This window comes from Ovis aries, chromosome 4 (genome assembly GCF_016772045.2).
Source record: "Ovis aries strain OAR_USU_Benz2616 breed Rambouillet chromosome 4, ARS-UI_Ramb_v3.0, whole genome shotgun sequence".
NCBI lineage: Eukaryota > Metazoa > Chordata > Mammalia > Artiodactyla > Bovidae > Ovis > Ovis aries.
This window is the reverse complement of record NC_056057.1, coordinates 120,068,042-120,091,188: the sequence shown is the minus strand read 5'-3', so window position 1 is coordinate 120,091,188 and position 23,147 is coordinate 120,068,042. Positions and strand designations below refer to the sequence as shown.

The 23,147-nt window shown below is 50.8% G+C and overlaps 1 protein-coding gene across 4 annotated transcripts in view; it reads right to left on the bottom strand.

Annotated features, from left to right (window-relative positions):
* Positions 1–23,147, bottom strand: part of UBE3C (ubiquitin protein ligase E3C) — a 111,751-nt gene that overhangs the window by 64,035 nt on the left and 24,569 nt on the right. For all 4 annotated transcript variants that reach the window (XM_060415236.1, XM_042249097.1, XM_060415237.1 and 1 more), the window contains exons 3-10: positions 23,040–23,114; positions 22,415–22,561; positions 17,740–17,855; positions 12,524–12,681; positions 9,411–9,564; positions 8,776–8,996; positions 8,136–8,293; positions 4,360–4,547 (exon numbers count right to left, since the gene is read on the bottom strand). In XM_060415236.1, coding sequence (XP_060271219.1) covers positions 4,360–4,547; positions 8,136–8,293; positions 8,776–8,996; positions 9,411–9,564; positions 12,524–12,681; positions 17,740–17,855; positions 22,415–22,561; positions 23,040–23,114 — 1,217 coding nt within the window. The remainder of the gene's footprint in view (positions 1–4,359; positions 4,548–8,135; positions 8,294–8,775; positions 8,997–9,410; positions 9,565–12,523; positions 12,682–17,739; positions 17,856–22,414; positions 22,562–23,039; positions 23,115–23,147) is intronic.

The following is a 23,147-nucleotide window of genomic DNA, read 5'->3' as shown; positions in this document are numbered from 1 at the left end:
AAAGTTTAAAGATGAATTTCAGTTCGAGACAACCTGCTAAAACATCTTCCCTTCACAGACAAACCGGGGACTAAGGGCAGAAGGTCGGCTTCGACAGACAGCTGCGCTCGGTCAGCATCCCAGCACCAAAGCCGCACAGCTCACACAGGCAGCTCCCTTCCCGACAGCAAGGCTCCTTTCAAGCTTCCGTCCAAGAGGAACAGACTGAAGCGGTGTACCTCCACTCGACTCGAACTGCAGCACCACCACTGTTACCTTACACAACTTCTTGGATAATCCCTTCCCTTGCTTTTCTTACAAGAAAACTTAAAAAAACTTTTAAATACGCTTTGTGTATGCTTTTCCAAGTTTACTTGTATTTCCTGTGAGGTGTCAATAATGTTTAGAAAATTATGTTTCAAAACTCACTATATTATATTCCTAAATTTCACTAAAGCAGGCCTAGTTTATTAATTTGATATCTCCAACAATAACTGCTGCCAATTCATTTATAAATATGAGTTCAAGATAGACAATAAAATCATTGTGTACTGAAATGTTAAAAAGCTCACAAATCTTATGTGATCTTTTTAACAATACAAATTATAACAATAATCAAACAGCTCCTTAAATCTATCATTTATATTGAAAATATCGTTGATAATAAATGTACACATGAAATCACAGTCCCTGCCAAAAAACTGTTTCTCTCTGTAGGTACATTGTTGGTATTGGTTCTAAAATCCTCTAAAAATCGCTTTACAAAAACATGAACAGTGTAGACTACTTCTGGGACGTACACGAAACACGAGTTTGTATTCTCCTCTGAAGTCATCTGCACAGTCATCCTATCTCAAATTATTAAAACTATGATTCTGTAATCAAGAGCTAAGGAGTGTCCACGACCACATCAGTGGTGTTGAGAGAGCAGACAGGGCAACACTGCGCCCGACTGCCCGGACCAGTGGTTAGGGGCGCGAGACAGAGTCAGGCTGGCTGCTCTAGTTTCTGGTAGAAGAGCTGAGCACAGGATATAATGAATTCTAATGGCTTATGATTTGATATATGGACAAGAAAACTAAAGGAGAATGGTCACCTCAACCTTTCTGATCCTTACAGTGTCAGTCGCTCAGTCGTGTCCGACTCTCTGCGACTCCATGGACTGTAGCCCACCAGGCTCCTCCATTCATGGGATTCTCCAGGCAAGAATACTGGAGTGGGTTGCCATCTCCTTCTCCAGGGGATCTTCCCGACCCAGGGATAGAACCCAAGTCTCCCAAACTGCAGGCAGATTCTTTACCATCTGAGTTACCAGGGAGGCCATGATCCTTAAAACATTATCTTTAAAATGCCATTTCAAAGTCTTTAGATGTCAATGAAACAAAAGAGCCCCCAAGAATGTGCTCTTCTGCCCACCTTAAGTATAAATCCAAACCCCTTAAAATCAGCTTTCTAAGAGGCCCTACAGTGAAGTGGAAGGTCCCCCGGGGGCTGCAGTCACGGGTGAGCTCTCAGGATATAAACCAGGAGGATTCCGGAAAGGCTACAGCCTCCGCAGGGCTCTGACCAACACGGCAGCCAGGAGGCGGCAGGGGGGCGGCCGCTGTCCCTGGACAGACGCTAGCGCAGGCAGAGGAGGGCGTGGGACACCTGGAGGCGCAGAGGAAAGCGACAACGTGAAAGGAGCAAAGCCAGGCTGGGGCAGGGACAGCCTTCCACAGCGAGAAACGGAGCCGGAGAGGCAAGCAACGCTGGGTTAGGAAAGGACACCGCACCACAGTCAGCAAAGGAAAGGGAAGATTTCCCCAACAGAAGGATTCACCGGCAGGTGTTTAAGCAGGACAACGAAATAGTGAGGGTCGTACTTTGACAATTCAGTCTGGGAACACGCGACACGAGGCCCACAGCACGCACACACCATGGGGACTGAAGGCACACAGGGAATCACTGAGACAGGAGCGAGTCTCAGCCTAGACGCCCAGGCAGCACTGCTCCGCACGACCGTCTGTGCTGAGGAGCCGGCCACGTGGGGCTGCAGTGAGCGCCCGCGACGTGGCTGGTGTGCCGGGGAAAGCGGAGGGGCCACGATTCATTAGTGGCTGCCTTCGGGACACCGCGGCCCCAGCGTGACCCCAGGTTTTGGGGAAGATGCTGAGCTCCACCGCAGGCACTGTGAAAGGAGAGGACGGCCCCGCCGAGGCGCTGAAGTCGAGTCTGGGGCTTGGGAAAGCCATCTGCGTGGACAAGACCGCAGAGAATCTACCAGGCAGAGAGGAAAAAAGACACTGAACACGAAGAGAGGGCGAAGGCTAACAAACACTGGCGCAGAGGCCAGGACGCACCTGCAGAAGGCAGGGAGGGAGAGGAGCCCAGGAGCAAAGAGAGGGCGAGGTTAGGGACAGTGAAGCAGACGCCACGACGCGCCTGCAGGAGGCCGCGAGGAGGAGGAGCCCAGGAGGAGAGGGAGCTCAGGCGAGCCCTGCATCTGCTGGGCAGCACGCAGACCGGCTCCCAGGACAGGGACGTGGTGGAGGGGGAGGCCGGGCTCAGGGTCCCGCCACCGCGCAGACTGCCAGGGAGATGGGTGGCAGCAAGCGGGCCCTCCTGCACGGTGGACGGCCCCCAGCAGCACAAACCCACCAGTAAAACACCAGACTCCTGCCCAAGAAGCCAGAGGAGAGTCGGCCAAGAGCGAAGCTGAGCGCCTGCGAGCCGCTGTCCTCATGACTGCGAAGTATCCACCTACGAGGCTCAGTTCTCGAGACACTGGGAGAGAGCCGGCCTTCTCCCAGCCCCAGCACAACCAGTGAATGCCTGCTCACATTCAAAGTTAGTGAATGTGTTTTCCAAAAGAAGAGCAATTTTTAAATTCAAAAACTTATTCAGATTTCCAAGTTCAATGGTAAGATCTACAGACTTTCATAAAAGGAGATAGAGATTCGTTAACTACTTAATCTTTAAAAATTAAAATAATTCACATAATTCAAAACCCAAAACCCTGTTAAAGTATACAGTTCAAAGTCCACTCTCTCCACCTCCTCGACCCTCGCCCCCACCCCCACAAGGAGCCCAGACGTGTGATTCATCACGTCTGTGAATTTCCTGTGAGCGCTGCCAGGTTTCTTTATGCAGATACACATTCTACCTTTCCCGCCTTTTAAGGCACAAAACATTACTACTCACTGTTCTGAAACCTTTTCTTCACTTACACATGTATCTTAGAAACCTTCCCATATCAATGAAGAAAGGGCCTCCAAATTCCTTCAGAGTTCCTGACGATCAATGGTAAACAGAAGCGAAAGCCACAAACCCCACCCCTGAAAATAAGGGGGACTACTATGAGCCTGGGAGGAGCTGAGAGAGAGTTATTCGCCTAGACTTGACTAATCATCTTTTAAATACCTTCGTAAAAAGCTGAAAGCAGTTAACATCTACAACAGCGAAAATAAGCCTCTTTGCTCTTTTACGAGCTATGAAAAACACTCTAAATACTCAGAACCTAATATATTTAAACCATAAATAAAATTCCTAGAGTACTTTCTTAGAGGAAACAGGTGCTGTACTCATAAAACCCAGGCTACGTATAAAGCTCCTCTCCCATTAAACACCCCGTGGAAGCGGTTCTGCAGTAAACCTCAGGCCAGGGCAGTGATACATCAAGTCCAGGCATTACTGCCCAGAGCCATGGACTCTGAGCTCCAATAAAACCAGCGGCCTGCTTGGGCTGCAGGTCCTCAGATCTCACATCCTGCTCCGATGCAATCAGCCCACCGTGAGCTAATCAACTCACCCAGGGCTCACTGCCTCACGCCGCCTCACTTCCTCAGACAGTAATAAACACCAGCGAGCCAAGATCGCACCTAATTAGCTGGCTGCACGACTGTTTACAAGGCCGCTGCGGCCGAGTGCTCCCTGCACGCAGTTCGTGTCAAAGAATGCTCTCCTAGCCAAAGAAACAGCTCTCCACAGAAGAGGGGCTCTGCCGGGCCGCCGGGAACGCACGCCCCCACACGCCTGCAGCGGGAGGACCTCAGCTCCCGGTGGACCGCCCACAACCGTGCCCACTCTCACGTCCTGCCCTGAGCACATGTCTGCCGAAGCCTAGGAACCTGCTCAGCTGTCCCTCAAAGCACAGGGACAGGGGAGCTGAAAGTTACCGTCACATCCACCGGCCACATTCAAACTTCCATGCTTTGTCCTTCAAACATTCACTTCACTGCTTTGAAGAACAAAAGGATTCCTCAGGCACCAAAGTAAACCGTCACGGCACTCTGACAGCCCGAGCCTCTGCGGGCTCCCTCACCGGGCCCCGGGCAGGCCTGAGCCCCCACCAGGGCGGGAGGCCCGGGGCGCCCACGCAGCAGGGGGTGTGGCACTCGCCTGGCCCGCGGCACCAGGACGCGGTGCTGCACCATGAGCGTGTGGCAGATGGCCGCCATCAGCGTGAAGGCCTCCTCGCTGGCCGAGTCCCTCCACACCAGGCTCAGCAGCGTGTTGGTCTGCTGCTTCGTGTCCAGCTTCTTCAGACACTCCTCGGCGATGTACAGCACAGACAGCCGCCCGTCCTCCTGAAAGGCAGAGGGACCGTTCGGTCAGCCACGTCCCGGCAGAGCTCAGCGCGACTCACACACGACAGGCACTATCTAAAGGCCACCCGCATCCCGACGGACAACGTCAGCGTCTCTGCTAAGTCGTGCACCGAATGGCCCTCAGGTCCCCTGCAGACCGAGGGCACCCCTGCGGGTCCCTCTGTGCCTGCGGAGCAGGGCCGTGGGCGCGGCTGCTGGGGGACTGACGAGCTCTAGGTCCTCACACTGAGAGCAGGGCTCACTCCACAGTGCTCAGACCGCTCCAGACGAAGCCCCCGTGTGAAAACGGATTATCATCCGGCAAAATGTCCACTTTAGATGACTTGAGATACCACAGTTTAAGCAAATATTTAAAAACGTTAAAAAAATCAAAATGCATACATAAACCTGTCATTTTGTATCTCAACTTCTCTCGAATATCTGATACACTGACTGAAATCTGAGCTAATACTCAATGGAGCTTACCTATCTGGTCTATTAGTGAAACACAGACTCTCCTCACACTCGTATGCACGCACACACACATACACGAGGAAACAAATGTGACTGCACGTGCAGTTTGGGCACTGCTGACTGCACTGCTTGGGAGCCTGGAGGGATGCAGCTTGTGTGATCCGTAACGCTCTGCCACATGACACGCCCTGCGAGAGACGCAGCTCACACGCGTGCATCCGCACGTCGCTGCTGCTGTTCAGTCACTCAGTCGTGTCCGACTCTCTGCGACCACATGGACCGCAGCACGTCAGGCCTCCCTGTCCTTCACCATCTCCCAGAGCTTGCGCAAACTCATGTCCATTCAGTCAGTGATGCCATCCAACCCTCTCATCCTCTGTTGTCCCCTTCTCCTCCTGCCCTCAATCTTTCCCAGCATCAGGGTCTTCTCAAATGAGTCGGCTCTTCCAAAGTATTGGGGCTTCAGCTTCAGCATCAGTCCTTTCTATGAAGATTCCGGACTGATTTCCTTTAGGAATAACTGGTTTGATCTCCCTGCAGTCCAAGGGACTCTCAAGAGTCTTCTCTAGCATCACAATTCAAAAGCATCAGCTCTTCAGCACCCCGCCCTCTTCATGGTCTAACTCTCCCATCTGTATCTGACTCCCTGAAGAACCAGCAGCTTTGACTAGCAGACCCCCATCAACAGACTGGTGTCTCTGCTCTTCGATATGCTATGCTCGCCATGGCTTTTCTTCCAAGGAGCAAGCGTCTGAATCTCGTGGCTGCAGTCACTGTCTGCAGTGATGTCGGAGCCCAAGAAAATGAAATGTCACTGTTTCCCCATCGATTTGCCCATGAAGTCATGGGACCTGGTGCCATGATGTTCGCTTTCTGATGCTGAGTTTTGAGCCAGCTCTCTCTCTCCTCTTTTGCACTCAGGCACAAATTACACTGTGCAGCGGCACTCGGTGGAGATGGCACAGGCGTGGCTCCAGATCACCACGGCAAAGCGAGCACCGGAATAAAGCGAGCCACATGAACCTCCTGGCTTACCAGCGCATGTGAAAACTGTTCACCCTCTCTTGTAGCCTGCTGCTGCTGCTGAGTCGCTTCAGTCATGTCTGACTCTGTGCGACCCCACAGATGGCAGCCCACCAGGCTGCCCCGTCCCTGGGATTCTCCAGGCAAGAACACTGGAGTGGGTTGCCATTTCCTTCTCCAATGCATGAAAGGGAAAGTGAAGTCTCTCAGTCATGTCCGACCCTCAGCGACCGCATGGACTGCAGCCTTCCAGTCTCCTCCGTCCATGGGATTTTCCAGACAAGAGCACTGCAGTGGGGTGCCATTGCCTTCTCCCTATTGTAGCCTAGGAAGTGCATAATGTGATGGCAATCTCTAATAAAACAATGCACCTACCTTAATTTAAAAATGTTTTATTGCTAAAAATGCTCACTATCATCTGACAACACAGAACTGACAAAAACCTTTAACGTATAAAAGCAGAGTAGCTGAGAAATATAATAAAATGAGGTGTGCCTACACAGGTAATATTTAAATGTCACACAGTCTCTAGAAGGTAAGTATGAACAAACTGTCTTCTGAAAACAGAAGTTTTATCAACTTTTCATCTATCAGATCTCACTTTTTTTTGACCATACAATTCACACTTCTTTGCATCTGAGTTGTGACAAGACGTAGCAAGAGCCCCAGCGCCCATCAGAACCCTCGGATCCGCCCTCTGTAACAAGCCCTGCGCTGGCCACACCGGCTGCCCCCATCCCTCTGCTGGGCTGGCTTCCTCTCTGCTAAGGGAGCCTCTGAGCCCTTCTGCTCCACCCCCTGCTCCCCCTCCCCCCAGCATGTTCTCAAGGGCATTTTCCTGGGACTAGACTTGGCACCAACCAAAGAGACATATTCTAAACAAAACAAACAAACAAAAACCTTAAACCTAGTTCAGCCACACCTCAAGGCACTGCAATTGTGTAATTAAGAGAAAGAGACATCAGTGGCAGACTACACCACTCAGGTAAGACAAACAGCGTGTGTGACATGAGGTTTTTATTCCTTGAAAACACACAGGAAGCACTGCTAGGTAAGAAGAGGGAGAAGGGGAACGCGGAGATAAAATGTGACAACGTGCATGAAATGAGTTTCAAAGTGAATCGTAACGGTTACCATCCATAAAACCTGTGAAAAAGACCAGAGAGGCTCTGCAGTGTTCAAGAGACAGTTAAGAGGAAACCTGCCCTGCTTTTCTTTTAGGGGCCGGGGAGGAGAAGCAGGAGAGGGCCTGACCGGAGCATCTCTGCGGAGTGATGAAGACGGTCTAGGCTCAGTGGGACAGATGCCTAGCTATGTTCATGCACTGCAAAGTCCCTGAGCAGTGTGTCACTTTAAGTGGGCTCATTCTGGGACTTTCCTGGTGGTCCAGTGGTTAGGACTCTGTACTTCCACTGCAGAAGGCACAGATTCAATTCCTGGGTGGGGAACTAAGAGATCTTACAAGATCCACATGCTGTGAAGCAAAACAAACAAACAAACAAACAAAAAACAGACAGGTAAGAATTTATTTTAAAAAATAAAAGGGTGAATTTTATGGAAAAATGTATGTCAATCAAGCTGTTATTTTTAAAAATTCTTAAAAATAAAAATAAAAGAGTGGAATAGTGCCTGGCACACAGTAAGTGCTCCTCCTGTAAACAGGAGCTTAACCTTCTAAACCAATAGCTTCACTTGAAGAGTGGTGTCCCTACTTGGCACTGAAAGGCCAAACATAAGACTGCACGTCTCTGCGTTGGAAAAGACCTTGATTCTGGGCAAGACTGAAGGCAAAGGGAGAAGGGGGTGGCAGAGGATGAAGTGGCTAGATGTCATCGCCGACTCAACGGACATGAATCTGAGCACACTCCGGGAGGTGGTGAAGGACAGGGCACCCTGGCCTGCTGCAGTCCACGGGGTTGCGAAGAGTCGGCCACGACTGAGCAACTGGACAGCAAGCTCAACTGACAGACTGTACTCCTGGTTTACACCAGAAAGCAGACGCACAGCTGCGCGTGCCCATACGTGTGAGCGTGGGTGTAAGGAAGAGGCCTGGGGAGCACAGGGCGTGCACACGCACAGCTGGGGGCTCACCGGAGCGCTGGCCGGCCTGTCGGCCTCCTCCCCCTCCTCTTCGTCTGAGTCGCTGGCTGCATCCTGGCCGCTGGCGCGGGTGGGCGAGACGGGCAGCTGGGACAGGAGGGCCTGGAGGACTCGCAGGTGCGCCAGCAGCCCATCCTCGGAGAGCGCGCCTTGGTGAGACAGCCACACCGTTAGTTAGGAGGGGTGAGAAACTGGCAGATGCGGGGGACCGCTTCTCCTGAACTCCGAGAGGCATTTCTGACCAGGACACACATCACATCTCTAATATTTCGCGTGCAGATGTGGGCACTCAAGTATTTTAGCATAAGATACCCAAATGCTATGCCAGGCAGCCCAGCAGCTTAGCACAGATGGGGGAGAGCAGCCCCGCACTCAGAGATCGGCCCATCCAACCCTAAGACTCGTTTTAACCTGTGTGGCCCTGTTAAATCAGACTTTTCATCCTGCCCGGACACTATGCCCGGGGACACTGGCCAGGCCACGGCCTTAAGCAAACCTGCTCTTCCGAGGAGCTCCTCCCCCAGAGGCCGTGCTGACAAGGGGACACCCGGCCATGCACCCCGCCCCGCCCTGCTCCCATCTACGCATGCTGCCTCTACGTGAGCTCAGCGGGACACCCTATGTTTCATACCCAAATAATTGTCACCAACGGTTAAGACGAAGTAGAAGAGCCAGGGCGCGCCCCCACTGGTGGCGGGGCGCCTGCCCTCCAGGGACAGCAGTGCGGTCAGGAAGGGCTCGTAGGGGAAGACGGCCCGTGGGTCCGCCAGGGCAGGGATGACGAAGTGGAAGACCTGCTCCGTGAAGGGGGCCGTCAGGACCTCCTTCGTGAAGGCTGTAAAAACCTGTTGCCTAATGAAGAAAAATGGAAGCTCGTAATAAAATCAAAATACGCTGTCCACAAAATCATTGATAAAATCACTGCACACAAAATAACCTTTTCGTCAGTCAAGTTTTTCAGATTAACTAGAGCACCCTAAACTTAATGCTCTATTATTCCTATTAAAAAAAAAAAAAACAAGACTTTGCTATATTTTTCTATCTTCTGATAGCTACTAGAAAGCAAGAAAATAACCAGGTCACCAGAATTATAAATTTATGTTGGGTGCAGGCCAGATAGAAAAAGTATATTTTTCTTTAAACTGAGTCACACTAATAAAGCAAAACTGACTTTCAAGTCCATATTTCAGACAGCACCCTGTGTCAAAGTTAGTTAGATACAGATCTTGCGGAATTACAAAATCAATAAACTGATTTCATTCTCACCTTGCACCTTCTGGACAGGAGTTGTACGTAAAGTGCAATGGTTTTAAAACATTCTCTAGCAAAATTTTTGCTATAGGAACTCGAGATAAATCAGAATATTCAATACTTGATGGAAGCTTGCTGTTAATTAACAAATAGAGAGATCTATAATACCCTGAAAGAAAAAAAAAATTTATAAGTTGTATCAATTTGTATTAAAATATCAATACCCCTATCTTTTTTTTTTTTTTACAACAAGGGGAAAACAAACTTGGCAATTTTTAACTGCTCTTTATAAATCTCCATAAGTCCAAATTCAAGTTAGTTTTTCCTTCAAGTTTTTATCAAGTAAACCTTTTGGTTCCCAAGTAACTTGAAGTGATGTGTAAAGTCGAGGAACCCACTGCTCAGCACCAACAACGATCAACTACACACAATCACCTACACCACCTCTCACCTGGGACCAGGCCAAGATACAACTATTTCAGCACATCATCAAAGAACACTATTATCTTAAAATAAATTTGTAACAACTTCTTACTACCACAAATACCGATGAGTGACCAGGTCTCCAACTGTCTCTAAACTTTTTTTTAAACTAGTTTGCCTGAATCAGGAGCCAAGTAAAAAGCTCACAGTGGGATTTTCAAAAGCTGTCTCCTAGGCCTCCTCCAAGTAACCACGCCGCTGTGTGGCTGTAGAAACCATCACGCTGACCCAGGACTGCAGGCCCGGAGCAGACTCCGTCCATAGTGCTGTGCTCCTGGCTGTCACCCCAGGCCCGGACTCTGGCGCACCTGTCTGCCTTCTGATGGGAAAAGATGTCTGGGCCCCGCCTGCTCATCTCCCAGCCATTCCTCCCGGGACTCAAGTTCCCTTTAAAGGAACGGCTCCTTCTGGAGACCACAGTGTGGGCACCGAGGGGTTCACATGTTTCACAGGTGACCTGTGTGAAGCAGACACACGGGCATGGCCCGCCTAAGCAGTGGGAGGGCTCCTCTGCCACCTCTAACATCCTGGGCCACCAGCCCTGCGGGGCTGCGCCCTCTCCTGCGGCAGGACGTACGTCTCCAGCTGTAGTCTGTGAGCACCTCGCCATTGTAAGCACGCAAAAACACACTCCCCACTTGTCGGGGGCTCCCCACTCTGCACCCAAGGTTCGGCTGCTGAACAGGGCATCCCCACAGGGGACCACTAGACCTGCTCCGTGACCACCCCAACCCTAACCTCACAGACACTGCTTAACCAGCCAACACTTCACAAGACAGGGAAAGCTCTTCTGCTGTAAGACTGAGAATACAGGGCCCTCCCTGGTGGTCCAGCGGTTAAGGACCCACCTGCCAATGCAGGAGACACAGGTTTGATCCCTGGCCTGCAGAGACCCCACATGCCAGGGAGCAACCGAGCCCGTGAGCCACAACTGCCAAGCCTGTGCTCTAGAACCCGGGAGCCGTGAGCAAAGAAGCCACTGCGACGAGAGGCCCCAGGACCCAAGTAACTAGAGAGGAGCCCCCACTCGCTGCAGCCAGAGAAAGCCGCTCAGCCATGAAAGCCCACCACAGTCAAAAAATACTAAATATATATTTTTTAAAAACCCGAAAAAAGAAATACATCAAAAAAATGTTAAACATATCAAGAAGAATTCTGGAGTGTCACCCTATTCTATCAGATGTGCGCACTGAACAGACTGACAGCAGGAACCACGCATCAAGGAGCAGCCGAGTCACGACCCTGAAAAGCTCCAGGTTAAGGCAGCCTGGTGCGCGGTGACACAAACTGACGGAGAGACAGGATGGCAGAATGTCATAGACTAGTGGTGTCAGGAAGTAACTTATCGAAAAAGGTGAAACGCGGCTATGCCACAGAAGATGCTGGAAGCAGCACTTTCTGTGTAAGACTTCAAAGTGTTGCCTCGCTCAACACACATTCAAGAAAAATGCATATTCCTTAGCTATCTTCTTCACACTTTTAGAAAGCAAAAGTAAAACCTTTTTATGAAATGCTTAGCCTTAATATCTATATATGCAATAATACATCAACACCGTGGACTTTAAAATTTTTTCTTTAAAGATCAAATTCTGTAATTTTCAATTTAGTTTTAATTAACTCAGTAATTTCCCTAATTTTTCAACAAACTAAGTAGGGTTTCTTGTTGTTTTTTTTTTTTAACCAACCAAGCAGTAAGGCTGGATGTATAAGAATTTAATTTCTACAATTTTAATCTTGAGGATTAAATTAGCTAGATTTAACCTAGAGTAGTCCATCAAGAAAACAAAAGCAAAATTATGTTTTTATCAGTAACTGCTGCTTCCTGGAATGTCTTTTGATAGCTCCTTTTATGACCAGTAACACACCCATTTTAACGTTAGGGTTCCTGGACTCCAGGAGCAGCGATACCCCACCTGCGAGAACAAGTCAGAGTTTTGCTGCTGTTGCTGACCACGTGGTGTGGCCCGTGGGATCTCAGTTCCCCAGCGAGGGGCTGAACCAGGGCCCCTCGCACTGAAAGCGCTGAGTCCTAACCACAAGGCCACCAGGGACTCCCTGGAATAAACTCGAGAAGGTTTATTTTACGGTACTCAACCGTTAGAGAAGTCTTAAGAACCGTGTGCACGTCCTCATCTTTCTGTCAACGTCACTAACGCGTCCTCAGAGGACTTTCAGATGGAGGTTATGACACCCAACAGCACAGTCGCTTGAAGATGGGTGTCAATAAGAAACCTCAAACAAACTGAGCATCTTCCTCTTCTCTACTGAACCATTTGATTCCCGGGACAGGCTCTCTCCAGGTGGGTCGGCATGTTGCTGTGCTGGAGGCTGACTGCGCCCAGCACGCGGGCCACCAAGTTTAGCCATGGCAGCCTGGCCCGGCCCAGCCCAGCCCAGCCCGGCGGGCCCAGGTATCTGCACCTCGGATGACCTAGTTTCCTTCACTTTCAAGCACCAGGGAAAGTTAGAGATTAGATGCATCTCCAAATTCTGAGGTGGGTAGAGAAGGGGAGAGATGCTAGAATCTGTGACCCACAAAGGTCCCATCCCAGCCACAGACTCGCGGTCCCTGCCCTGAAAAGTGCCCTAGCCACTGCCAACTGCTCACAACAGCGCCCCCCTCAGTTCTGACACCACCAACTCACCATTCTGAACCATGTAGTGCAAAATTTGTTCAATGATGGACACCACGTAGCTGGCATCTTGTAAAACAGGCAAGTAAGTGTCCTCAGAGGAGAACACCTCCAGCATCCTCATGGGGAGCGCAACATTCAGACTGTCATCGTTACAGCTCTGCAGCAACCTGTAAAAGCGGAAAAGGCATCCCAGGGGCCGCAGACGGCAAGTGCCTCCCAGGGGCCCTCACACTCTCCTCACTCAGGCGTGGGAAGTGCTCGGGCCCCTCTGCCCTAGTCCTACGACGCCCCCGAAAGCAGACGGGCCTCAGCAAACAGCCAAGCACCGCGTCATCCGCACCTTGAGTCCTCCTTACAAGCCACACAGGACGCTGGCTCCGGGCTGAGAGAGGAGCATGCACAATCAAGGCGGGAGGGGGAGCAGGCAAGGAAAGTCAGTGTGGGGAGGCTCTGACCGTGGAGCGTCCCTGACCCGCCCGTGCTCCATCTAACCCAGCTCAGCTAGGGGGGCTCCTCAGAAGTGCCCACCAGCTCCTTCCAACATGCCTCCTTCAAGATTCCTCATGCCCCAAACATCCCCCAAGAAGACAGCTTAATCTACTTCCGGTCCTTAGTCACCCAGCATTTTAACTAAAGACTCTGATCTCACTATGAGAATTACAGGCAGAAAGGAAGACTTAGCTGTTACAAAACTAAGTTTTATTTTCAGAGAAAGTATTCTTTAAAAATCAACTTTATGGAGACATAATTTACGTGTGATAATTTGTACCCATCTGAAGCAGGCAATACAGTGAGTTCATTAAAAAAAACTAAGACCAAAAAAAAAAAACAAAACAAAACTAAGACCATGGCATCCAGTCCCATCACTTTGAGGCAAACAGATAGGGGAAAAGTGGCAACAGAGGCAAATTTTATTTTCTTGGGCTCAAAAATCACAACAGACAGTGACTGCGGCCACAAAATTAAGAGACTTGCTCCTTGGAAGAAAAGTTGTAACAAATCTAGAGATTAAAAACTAGAGACATTACTTTCCCAACAAAGCTCTGCAGAATCAAAGCTACAGTTTCTCCAGCAGTCATGTACAGATGTGAGAACTGGACCATAAAGAAGGCTGAGCACTGAAGAATTGATGCTTTCAAACTGTGGTGCTGGAGAAGACTCCTGAGAGTCCCTCAGAATGCCAAGAGATCAAACCAGTCAATCCTTAGTGAAATCAACCTTGAATATTCACTGGAAGGACTGATGCTGAAGCTGAAGCTCCAATACTTTGGCCACCTGATGGGAAGAGCTGATTCATTACAAATGACTCTGATGCTGGGAAAGATTGAGGAGAGGGGGAGAAGAGAGGATGAGATGGCTGGATGACATCACCAACTCGATGGACATGAGCGTGAGCAAGTTCTGGGAGACGGTGAAGGACAGGGATGCCTGGCATGCTGCAGTCGTGGGGCTGCAAAGCTTGGGACACGACTGGGTGACTGAGCAACCACAACAGTGAGTTCTGGCATCACACGCTCGCAGACACTGGACGCGTCTCCGCTCCCCCTCGGCCCCTAGTAAAGCCTCCCCCCATCCCCCCGCGCTGCGCTGTCACTGGAGACTCGTCTGCACTCTCTCCTGCTCTACACAGGAGGAGTCACACAGAGCGTGCACATCAACGCCCAGAGCCTCCCCTCAGCGACCTTCTGGGGCTCAGCCGGCACACACCGACAACGCGGCCCCTCTACTGCCGGGACTGCTCCACAGCACGGAAACACCGGGTTCAGTGATCTGTTCACGTGCTGACGGGGACCTGCGTCATTTCCAGTCTTTTCTTGTTATAAATAAAGCTGTCTGAACACTCAAAGCAGCCTTGTGGACCTGCCTCACTTCTGGTAAGATCCCGGGCGAGGAACTGCAGGTCACATGGCAGCCAGACATCACAAGGAACCATCAACGTGAGAGGCGGGGCTGAGAGCCCCAGCTGCTCCGTCCCCACCTCACATGGTCCTGACACTTTAAAGTATAGCCGTTCTAGCAGCCGGACCAGCGTGCTTTACTGTAGTCTGACAAGCGATTTCCATGAACGCCGTTTCAGGTGCTCATTGGACATCTGCATGTCTCCTTTGCCGTGGGCTGTTTCTTGAGACAATGAGTAACCCATCCTGGCTGCACTAAGGCCCGACCCCAGGCCCTCCAGCCGCACAGCCTCTGCCCATTTCAGGCCGGGCTCCCCAGGCCCGTCTCCCTGCCCCGGGATCCTCACTAAGCAGGCTGTCAGCTTCCGCATGTCACTCTCCAGACACCACCACCTCTCCCACCCGGGCCTTCATCTGTGTGTGTGCAGCTCTCTTCTCCCTTCTCAATTCCTCTTACAGCCGAGCCAACAAGACCCCGCGCCCACCCTCCATCACAGCTCTCATCACAGGGACCAACGGGCTTACTGCAGGGAAAAGTCACCAGACTGTGAAATAGTGGGGAGGAGGGGAGAGGGAGACTGGTGGCCAGCTCAGCTCAGTCACTGGGTTCCCTCCACCCCCGCCTTCCACAGGCTCGCCCCCAACTCTGCAGACAGGCTCGAGCCTGGAGAAAGCTGACGGCAGTGCAAATGTTTCCCACACAGAGCCACACGAATTACTCCTGTTCCTGGCAATGCAGAGGGCTCTGTCAGACGGGGAATACAAATTCCCTGAGGCAGGTTCATCTGAATCAGCTGGAACATCTTACTGGTTCCCTCCTTGAGTAACCAGTTAAGTGAAGTCACTGGCACATGCTCACACACGAGTCCTGACTTTGCTTAACACTGAGCATCACCAACTCAACGACCAATTCCGCCTGCACGCCCCACACCGTGCCTGGCCTCTCCTGCTCCACCCCGGGCTCCCCCTCCTCTCGCAGCAGGGACCAGCCTCTGGCTCTCGGCCTACGCTTTTCTTGCTCCAGACAGTGGACCTGAATCCCCCCGGGGACTGAGAGAACGCGGCACACGCCCCTTCTCTGGTGACTTGCCTACACACCTGAAATTCAGCGCCCTGCACCTGGCCGGCAACATAAAACAACTGACGTTTCTAACAGATTACTGTTTTGATTTTACTTTGTTAAAATTTCACTCCTCATCTAAGAGAACCAGCTTCCTCAGAGAAAACAGTCCCAAGCTCGGGCCTGCAGGGGAGGTATTAAGTGAGCCCAAAGTACCGTGGTCCTAGGAGACATGGAGGCTTGGAAGACGGGGCAGGGGGCTTCTGAGAAGAGCTCCCTCCATCAAGCGCTGAAAGACAGCACGAGGCGGGGCGAGCCTAAACGGGGAGGAGGCAGGGTCCTTTCCACAAGCAAGCCAACAAGCCAGCACTGAAGGAACGCCGCCGCTGGAGAAACCAGCACTGAGTAAGCCATGGACACCACACAGGGTCCAGCACAGGTCATCAAACGTGAACACCCCCAGGTGGAAGGCAGCGCCCAACAACAGAGGGCAGGGCGGGCCTGCACAACGTGGAGAGGAGTCTTCAGCGGCACTGGGCCTCTCTGAGCACAGACACGCCTCGGGACGTGGCGGTGGTGTGAGGTGCGGGGTCCCTCACAGGCCCTGCTCCGAGGCAGTCTGGTTATATACGTTTAAACTGAATCAAGTGTGCCCCATGCCAGCAACTTTCACAGGGCGCCACTGGGCAGTGGCTGGAGACCTGCAGGGTCAAGTGACTGCAGGCCAGGATCCTGGCAGGCAAACGTTGCACGACGCAGGACCACGCCCCACCACACGGGGCCACGCCCCCCACAGAGGCTGCATCAGCCCCAAACGGACAAGGGGAGAAAAGCTTTCCTCCAGACCCGATACCCTGTTGAAAGGAAACAGAGGAGAAGAAGGAACCAAAGGGATGCTAGGGTCATCAAAACAAACAGAGAAGATAAAGCTTTTGAGATAACTGAGGAAATCTGAATAGGGAGCAGATCAGGACACCAGAGAATAACCATGTGTTCTCTCAGAGGAGAAAACAGCATTGCCGTTACCAGAATGTGCCTTCCCAGGACAAGTACAGGGGAGCAGGGAAGCGCCATGCTGTCTGCAGCCCCCTTCCACACGCGTCAGAGAAGCAGCACACTGTGTGTGCACAGACGGAGGAAGAGCGCACGCAGCAAATGGACCCTGAGTCCAGGAGCGGGAGCAGGAGTAAGGGCTTCCCAACACTTTTCTCACGTCAGAAATCTTCCAAGACAGAACGTTGGGGGAAAGAGCAGAAACTGCAGTTGGATCTATCATCTACTGAAATTACTTGCTTGATGAATACCTTCATAAGCACATTAAGTGCCACAAACTACAATCCCCAGGTCAAGAGAGCCCCAGACTGTGCTGCTCTGGGGGAGGGCATGCCTGACACCTCTGAGGGCTTCAGGGGAAAAGCCGTGTGTGTAACAGAGGCCACGGCGCCCAGGCCCCACTGTGCCGTGCAGGCATCTACAGACAAGGTCCACAGACCCCTGCTCCAGAGAATCAACACACACAGTGTGTTTTCCAAAGGACATTTTTCGAGAAATAAAAGGGGTTTGGAAAAAAAAAAAAGATTTCCAGGGACTCTCAGTCGTCCACATTCTCTCTTTGGGGGTTTTCCGCTTCGCCTCTAGTGCACCTCAGGATCTGGAAAAGTCAGCTAACAGGCCTCATTCTGATAGGAGCCCTAAATAAACCTTACTACACGCAGCTTCCAGAAAGGTAGCTGAGAGTGTATTAAAGGCTCAGAATCATTTGAAAGGTGGCTACAGTGCAGACATCATCAAATTTTAGAAAAATGGTGAAGATGTCAATTGCTTTTTCATTCCAGTGCTGCTGCTCATGTTGCCTCAGTGTGCTCTGTACTGAGTCCAGGACGCAGGTCAGGACAGCCTGATGAAAGGCCTGACCCTTCACCCACAGGCAGCGACCCCGAGGCCTGGGATCAGTGACCATCGGCACAGAGACGGGCCTTTCAGCTGGCCTGTCCACTCGCCAAGCAACCAGATGCCTGACGTCCCACAGGGCGATTACAGGCCACACCTGGAAGAAAACAGCCCCTGGAAGGTATGCTTAACTACATTTTAATTTCTAAAGAGAGGATCAGAGGAGTAAAAACTAATACACATAACATTTCAGTCTCAAAAAAAACAAACCCAAAATCCAATAACAACAGGGAAACCACTAAGACACTGACACACACAGTGTTTTTCTAGACAACGAGACCACCACGCCACCCGCGCTGGGGCGACAACGGGTTTACCTGCAACAGAGGCTCATCAGCCTCTTTATCTGAAACAAGCATGTGAGTCTCTCAGATCCTTCCAACTGCTGGACAAACAGAGCACTGTGTTTAATCAGGTTCTGATACATCCATATCTGAAAGAGCAAAACGTTCAACTCGTTAGTCTGTAAAAAGTTAACTGTTTTCTAATTGCATAGCATGCCAAATTTCCTCCATTAGTGGGCACAATCAAAGTAATCACAACGTGGTTAAGAACTTAATCTTCTAAGTCAAGTTTTTAGTGAGCAGGACTCACACACCCTGACTTTTCCACCCTAAAAGAGCACAACAGCACGTAGTTAAATTACTAAACACTGAAAGTCCTTGAAAACTCACGTAAGTGCGAAACGAAAAGTTCATTTGCAAAATTTAGCAGCCTACAATAAAAACACCGAGAATCACAGTTTCAATCCTCAATTACAAAGGACAGCGGTTCCTTCTCACCCGTCTTCTCTAGCTTCCAGCACTGTCTCTGTGGATGCTCTCCTCCCCAATCCCGTGAAATGCCAGTGGAAAAGGCGATCTTACAGCCCCACCACCTCCGCTAAAAGGCCAGGTGTGTAACACGTCAGGTGAGAGGTATGTCACAGGTAGGGGGAGGAATCCCACCACAGTGTTCATACAAGCCATCACAGGGTGCACTAAAATATTACAGCTTTACTTGTCAATTATACTGCAGTACGCTTGAGGGGAGAAAAGGTCACAGCTGCGGGGGGATGGCCTGAACCCCCACCGTCCTGGACACGACCAGTGATGGGGCCACAAGCTCAGCAAGCGTAGACTCAGACTCCCATCCAGCTCCACCCAGGAGCCTCTCTAGTATGGACGCCGCTGCCGTGAGTGACTGAAAACACCAGGCCCAACAAGGAACCTCCTGGACTCACTTTCTCTGCGATGTGTTTGTTGCTGCCTGCTCGTTCATCAACAGAAACAGCTACAATTGAGAGAACCCTTCACGCGGGCCTCTCATGTTCAGTCTCTCCTCTGACAGCGGAACTCACTTAATGTGAGACGCTATCAAAGTCTGAGCACACGAATTCTGCCCGGTAACTCCCTGGTGGGCCCACAACTGGTGGAAAGGAACTCTGAGACCCAGCCCAGCTGCTCATCTGCCTACACAGAAGCTCATCTTGAGGCATCTGGAGCTGCCTGTCCCTATTTCCTCAGGAATCAGCGTGACACAGATGTTCTCTGCGCTATCTGACACGTAGAGCATGCTAACATCCATGCTATCCATTCAGTTCAGTTTGGTTCAGTCTCTCAGTCGTGTCCAACTCCTTGCGACGCCATGGACTGCAGCACACCAGGCCTCCCTGTCCATCACCAGCTCCCGGAGCTCGCTCAAACTCAAGTCTACCGAGTTGGTGATGCCATCCAACCATCTCATCCTCTGTCACCCGCTTGTCCTCCTACCTTTAATCTTTCCCAGTATCAGGGTCTTTTCAAATCAGTCTGTTCTTCGCATCAGTGGGCCAAAGGACTGGTGCTTCAGCTTTAGCAGAAGTCCTTCCAATGAATATTCAGGACCGATTTCCTTTAGGATGGACTGGTTGGACCTCCTTGCAGTCCAAGGGACTCTCAAGAGTCTTCTCCAGCACCACAATTCAAATGCATCAATTCTTTAGCACTCAGCTTTCTTTATGGTCCAACTCTTACATCCATACATGACTACTGGAAAAACTATAGCCTTAACTAGATGGACCTTTGTTGGCAGAGTAATGTCTCTGCTTTTCAATATGCTATCTGGGTTGGCCATAATTTTCCTTCCAAGTAGTAAGCATCTTTTAATTTGATGGCTGCAGTCACCATATGCAGTGATTTTAGAGCCCCCCAAAATAAAGTCTCTCACTGTTTCCATTGTTTCCGCACCTATTTGCCATGAAGTGATGGGACCAGATGCCATGATCTTCGTTTTCTGAATGCTGAGTTTTAAGGCAACTTTTTCACTCTTCTCTTTCACTTTCATCAAGAGGATCTTTAGTTCTTTGCTTTCTGCTGTAAGGGTGGTGTCATCTGGCATCAATATCTGAGGTTACTGCTATTTCTCCCGGCAATCTCGATTCTACCTTGTGCTTCATCCAGCCCAGCATTATACGTTAAATAAGGAGAGTGACAATATGCAGCCCTGACGAACTCCTTTTGCAATTTGGAACCAGTCTGTAGCTCCATGTCTGGTTCTGACTGTTGCTTCCTGACCTGCATACAGATTTATCAGGTCAGGTGGTCTGGTATTCCCACCTCTTAACCCATTAACAAACAGCTGAAGAAGGTGTAGTAGACACTGTAACAATCTAATGGGCAACTGCAGGAACTATAAGAAAAAGGTTGTAAATACACCAGTCAAGTAATTACGGTTCAACCACATAAAGAAACCCTCAAAGCACTTTAACACTTCTTGGACTGCGTTTGTTTTTTTTTTTAATTAAGGCACAACTGATGTTCCTGGAGGAGGAAATGGTAACTCTCTCCAGTATCCTTGCCTGGAACATCCCACAGACAGAGGAGCCTGGAGGGCTGCGGCCCACAGGGCCTCACAGAGTCAGCCGTGACTGAGCACACTCGCGCACGTGAGGGGCGCGCGGTATTGTGTATGTCTCATGGGCACAGCACAGGATTCGAATGCTTAAAGGGATACTCCACTCACAGTTACCGTAAAATGCTGGCTTTATGCCCTGTGCTGTATACTGTATCTCTGGAGTGGACTGGACTTTGACACTGTTTTTAAATTTCTCGAGAAATGCACCAATATCATCATTCCCAAAGTTCTAAGTACATTAAATATCTGCTTTGCTTCACTTTTTTTTCTGCCTTTATTTTTTTTTTTACTAAATTCACTTTACTAAAGTTTACTAAATAAGTTTACTAAATACACTTTCCTTCTATGCATCCTTTCTCAGGAAGTCAACTGAAGGTGTGTATTAATAAAACGAGGGAGTACGCCAAGCAAGCACACAGGACTGCGATCAGGAAAGGGTATGAAACTGAAGAGCAGCAGAGTGAGGGGTCCCAGGGTGCCTGCACCGCTGCCACAGCGCAGCGAGCGCCCCGGCGCGGAGGAGCCCGGCGCGGAGGAGCCCGGCGCGGAGGAGCCCGGCGCGGAGGAGCCCGGCGCGGAGGAGCCCGGCGCGGAGGAGCCCGGCGCGGAGGAGCCCGGGGGGCGAGCCCGCCGCCTGGCTAAGCGGCAGCTGGAAGAGCGCCCGACGCTCGGAGATCACAGACGGGGAAACAAAAGTGGCCCGATGCTTAGCTCCAGAGTGATTCAGGAAGACTACACAAGAGAAAGCAGCCTTTTAGCAGTCAGCATATTTAGTCAGAATAATAAAAATTAAGTCAAGGGAGCAGGTGAGGAAGGGAGAGCCACATATGCTGTTTCGTAAGGAGCACCTTAAATAAACTCCCAATAGTGGTGTCCCACCTGCTCTTCAGATAGGAATCAGGGAAGCTGAAGATGGGGCAGGAGACCTACCCTCCCCGTATGATGTGACTGGTTTATTGCTCTTGCATTTGTGTTTGCAAACTGAATAAACCATCTGGCTCGTTTTTGCCGTATGAGCCCGGTCTGAGGAGCTGGTTAACCCTAACTCTGCGTAAGCCACGGGGCTGGGCCACTGCACACCTAGAAACCAGGCGGGGCTGCTGAGCGGGCCTCAGGGCAGCCAGGGGCCGCTCTCCAAAGGCAAGGGTGCTCTGGAGAGACACTCGACCCTCCTGACCCTCTAGCCCCACAGCTGCCCTTCAGTCCGCGAGCATGGGAAGGAGGGACAGTCTGCTCCGATAGAGCGCCGAGGCCCTGCTGCGGTGCATTTCTCATTCCTCTCCTCATTGGCTTCAGACAGAGCCAAGAAAAGGTGCGTCTAAGGCAGCCACCTTCACCGCTCTGAGACCTACGGAATGTTCCTCCCACGGCCCCTCCCGGCTCAGAACAGGAAGCAGCATGGGTGTCAGAACCAGACCCACCCAGGCAGCGAGGCGCCCTCCATCTCCTGTACTTGAGTTTCACACAAGGGTGCTGCCAGTCGCGTCGCTAGACCATGGAAGGCTGACCTTTCACTGCAGACTCACCCTTCAAATTGGAACTTTTGTGACAAATAAAGGTTTCTAAGAATAAGTATGTATTTAACCTAATGATTACACATGAATCTCTACTACTTCCTGGGAAACTGGATGCAGTGACAAGTTCTACTTTTTTTAAAAAGACTGAGCCAGTCATGGATGTCCCCCATTAATACACACCACTCCTCGTCACTGGTAGCCTCACAACCTGTAAAATGTTTTCAGTTAATGTTCTGGGTGTTTCAGAGGGAGGCCCTAGAGGTCAGAGCCTCGCCCTGAAGTGCTCCCGGGTTGAGGCTGTGACACTGAAGGCGGTGGCCCAGGGATGGCGGCGGGCTCCGGGCCACGGTACGCAGCGCGTGCACAGCAGAGCGGCCCAGTTCCGTCTACTTGAAGTTTCCCTAATTAAAAAAAAATGAAAAAGCCTACCGAAAATCTGTATCAACTTTAAGAGGGAAAACACAGGATCACAAAGACAACCCAGCGCCGCTGACCGCGGAGGTTCACAGGAGAGCTGTGCTGGAGGGGTTGTCTGCCCACAGTGAATCAAGAGCTGGAAAACACGCACCCGAGGGTTGGAGAAAGCAGAGCCCACACTCACCAAGCGCTTCGAGTCTTCACTCTGTCTGTAAAAAAACAGAAGCTGCCTCACCAGGAGGGCAAGGTTGGGGCCGCTGGCAAGGGGAAAGGCGCCACCGGACTGGGACAGGCTGGCACAGCGGTCGAACGCACTCCTCTGGATGGAACACTGGAAACAGACCGAGACAGAAGGCGGCGTCAGGGCTCGCGCAGCCCAAGGCCTCCAGGGCCGGCTGGGAGCGCAGACCGCCCGCCCGCCAGCGCTGCGCCGCGTGGAGGCCCCGGCTGGTCAAGCCCGGGGAGTAACCGCGACACCCCCTCCACAGGGTCACCACCACCTCCTCTACTGTGATCTGTAGCCCGGGTTTGGCCTAGGTTTGTATCTTATAATTTGAAAACCACCAAAAAACTCATCTAAACCAGTAAAACTACTTGTTGGGGAAAATACTATTATCCACATTAACTCTTTTTTTTTCATTTTTTTATTGAAGGATAATTGCTTTACAGAATTCTTTTCTGAACATTAACTTTCATTAAACAAGTTCTCACAAAAATGCGCATAAAATGAATTCTACCTCTAAGAATCCAACGCTAAATAAGCTTTCTCACGCCTCTCTAATTCCTTCTCAGGTTAAAAGCAAACTTACTTGCTGTTTTCTGTCTCTATAGCCTCGAATAAATGACTGGATAATTATTGCATTTTTCAATCTTCGCCTTTCTTCCTGAATAGCACAGGGAGGAAGAACAACTGGTCA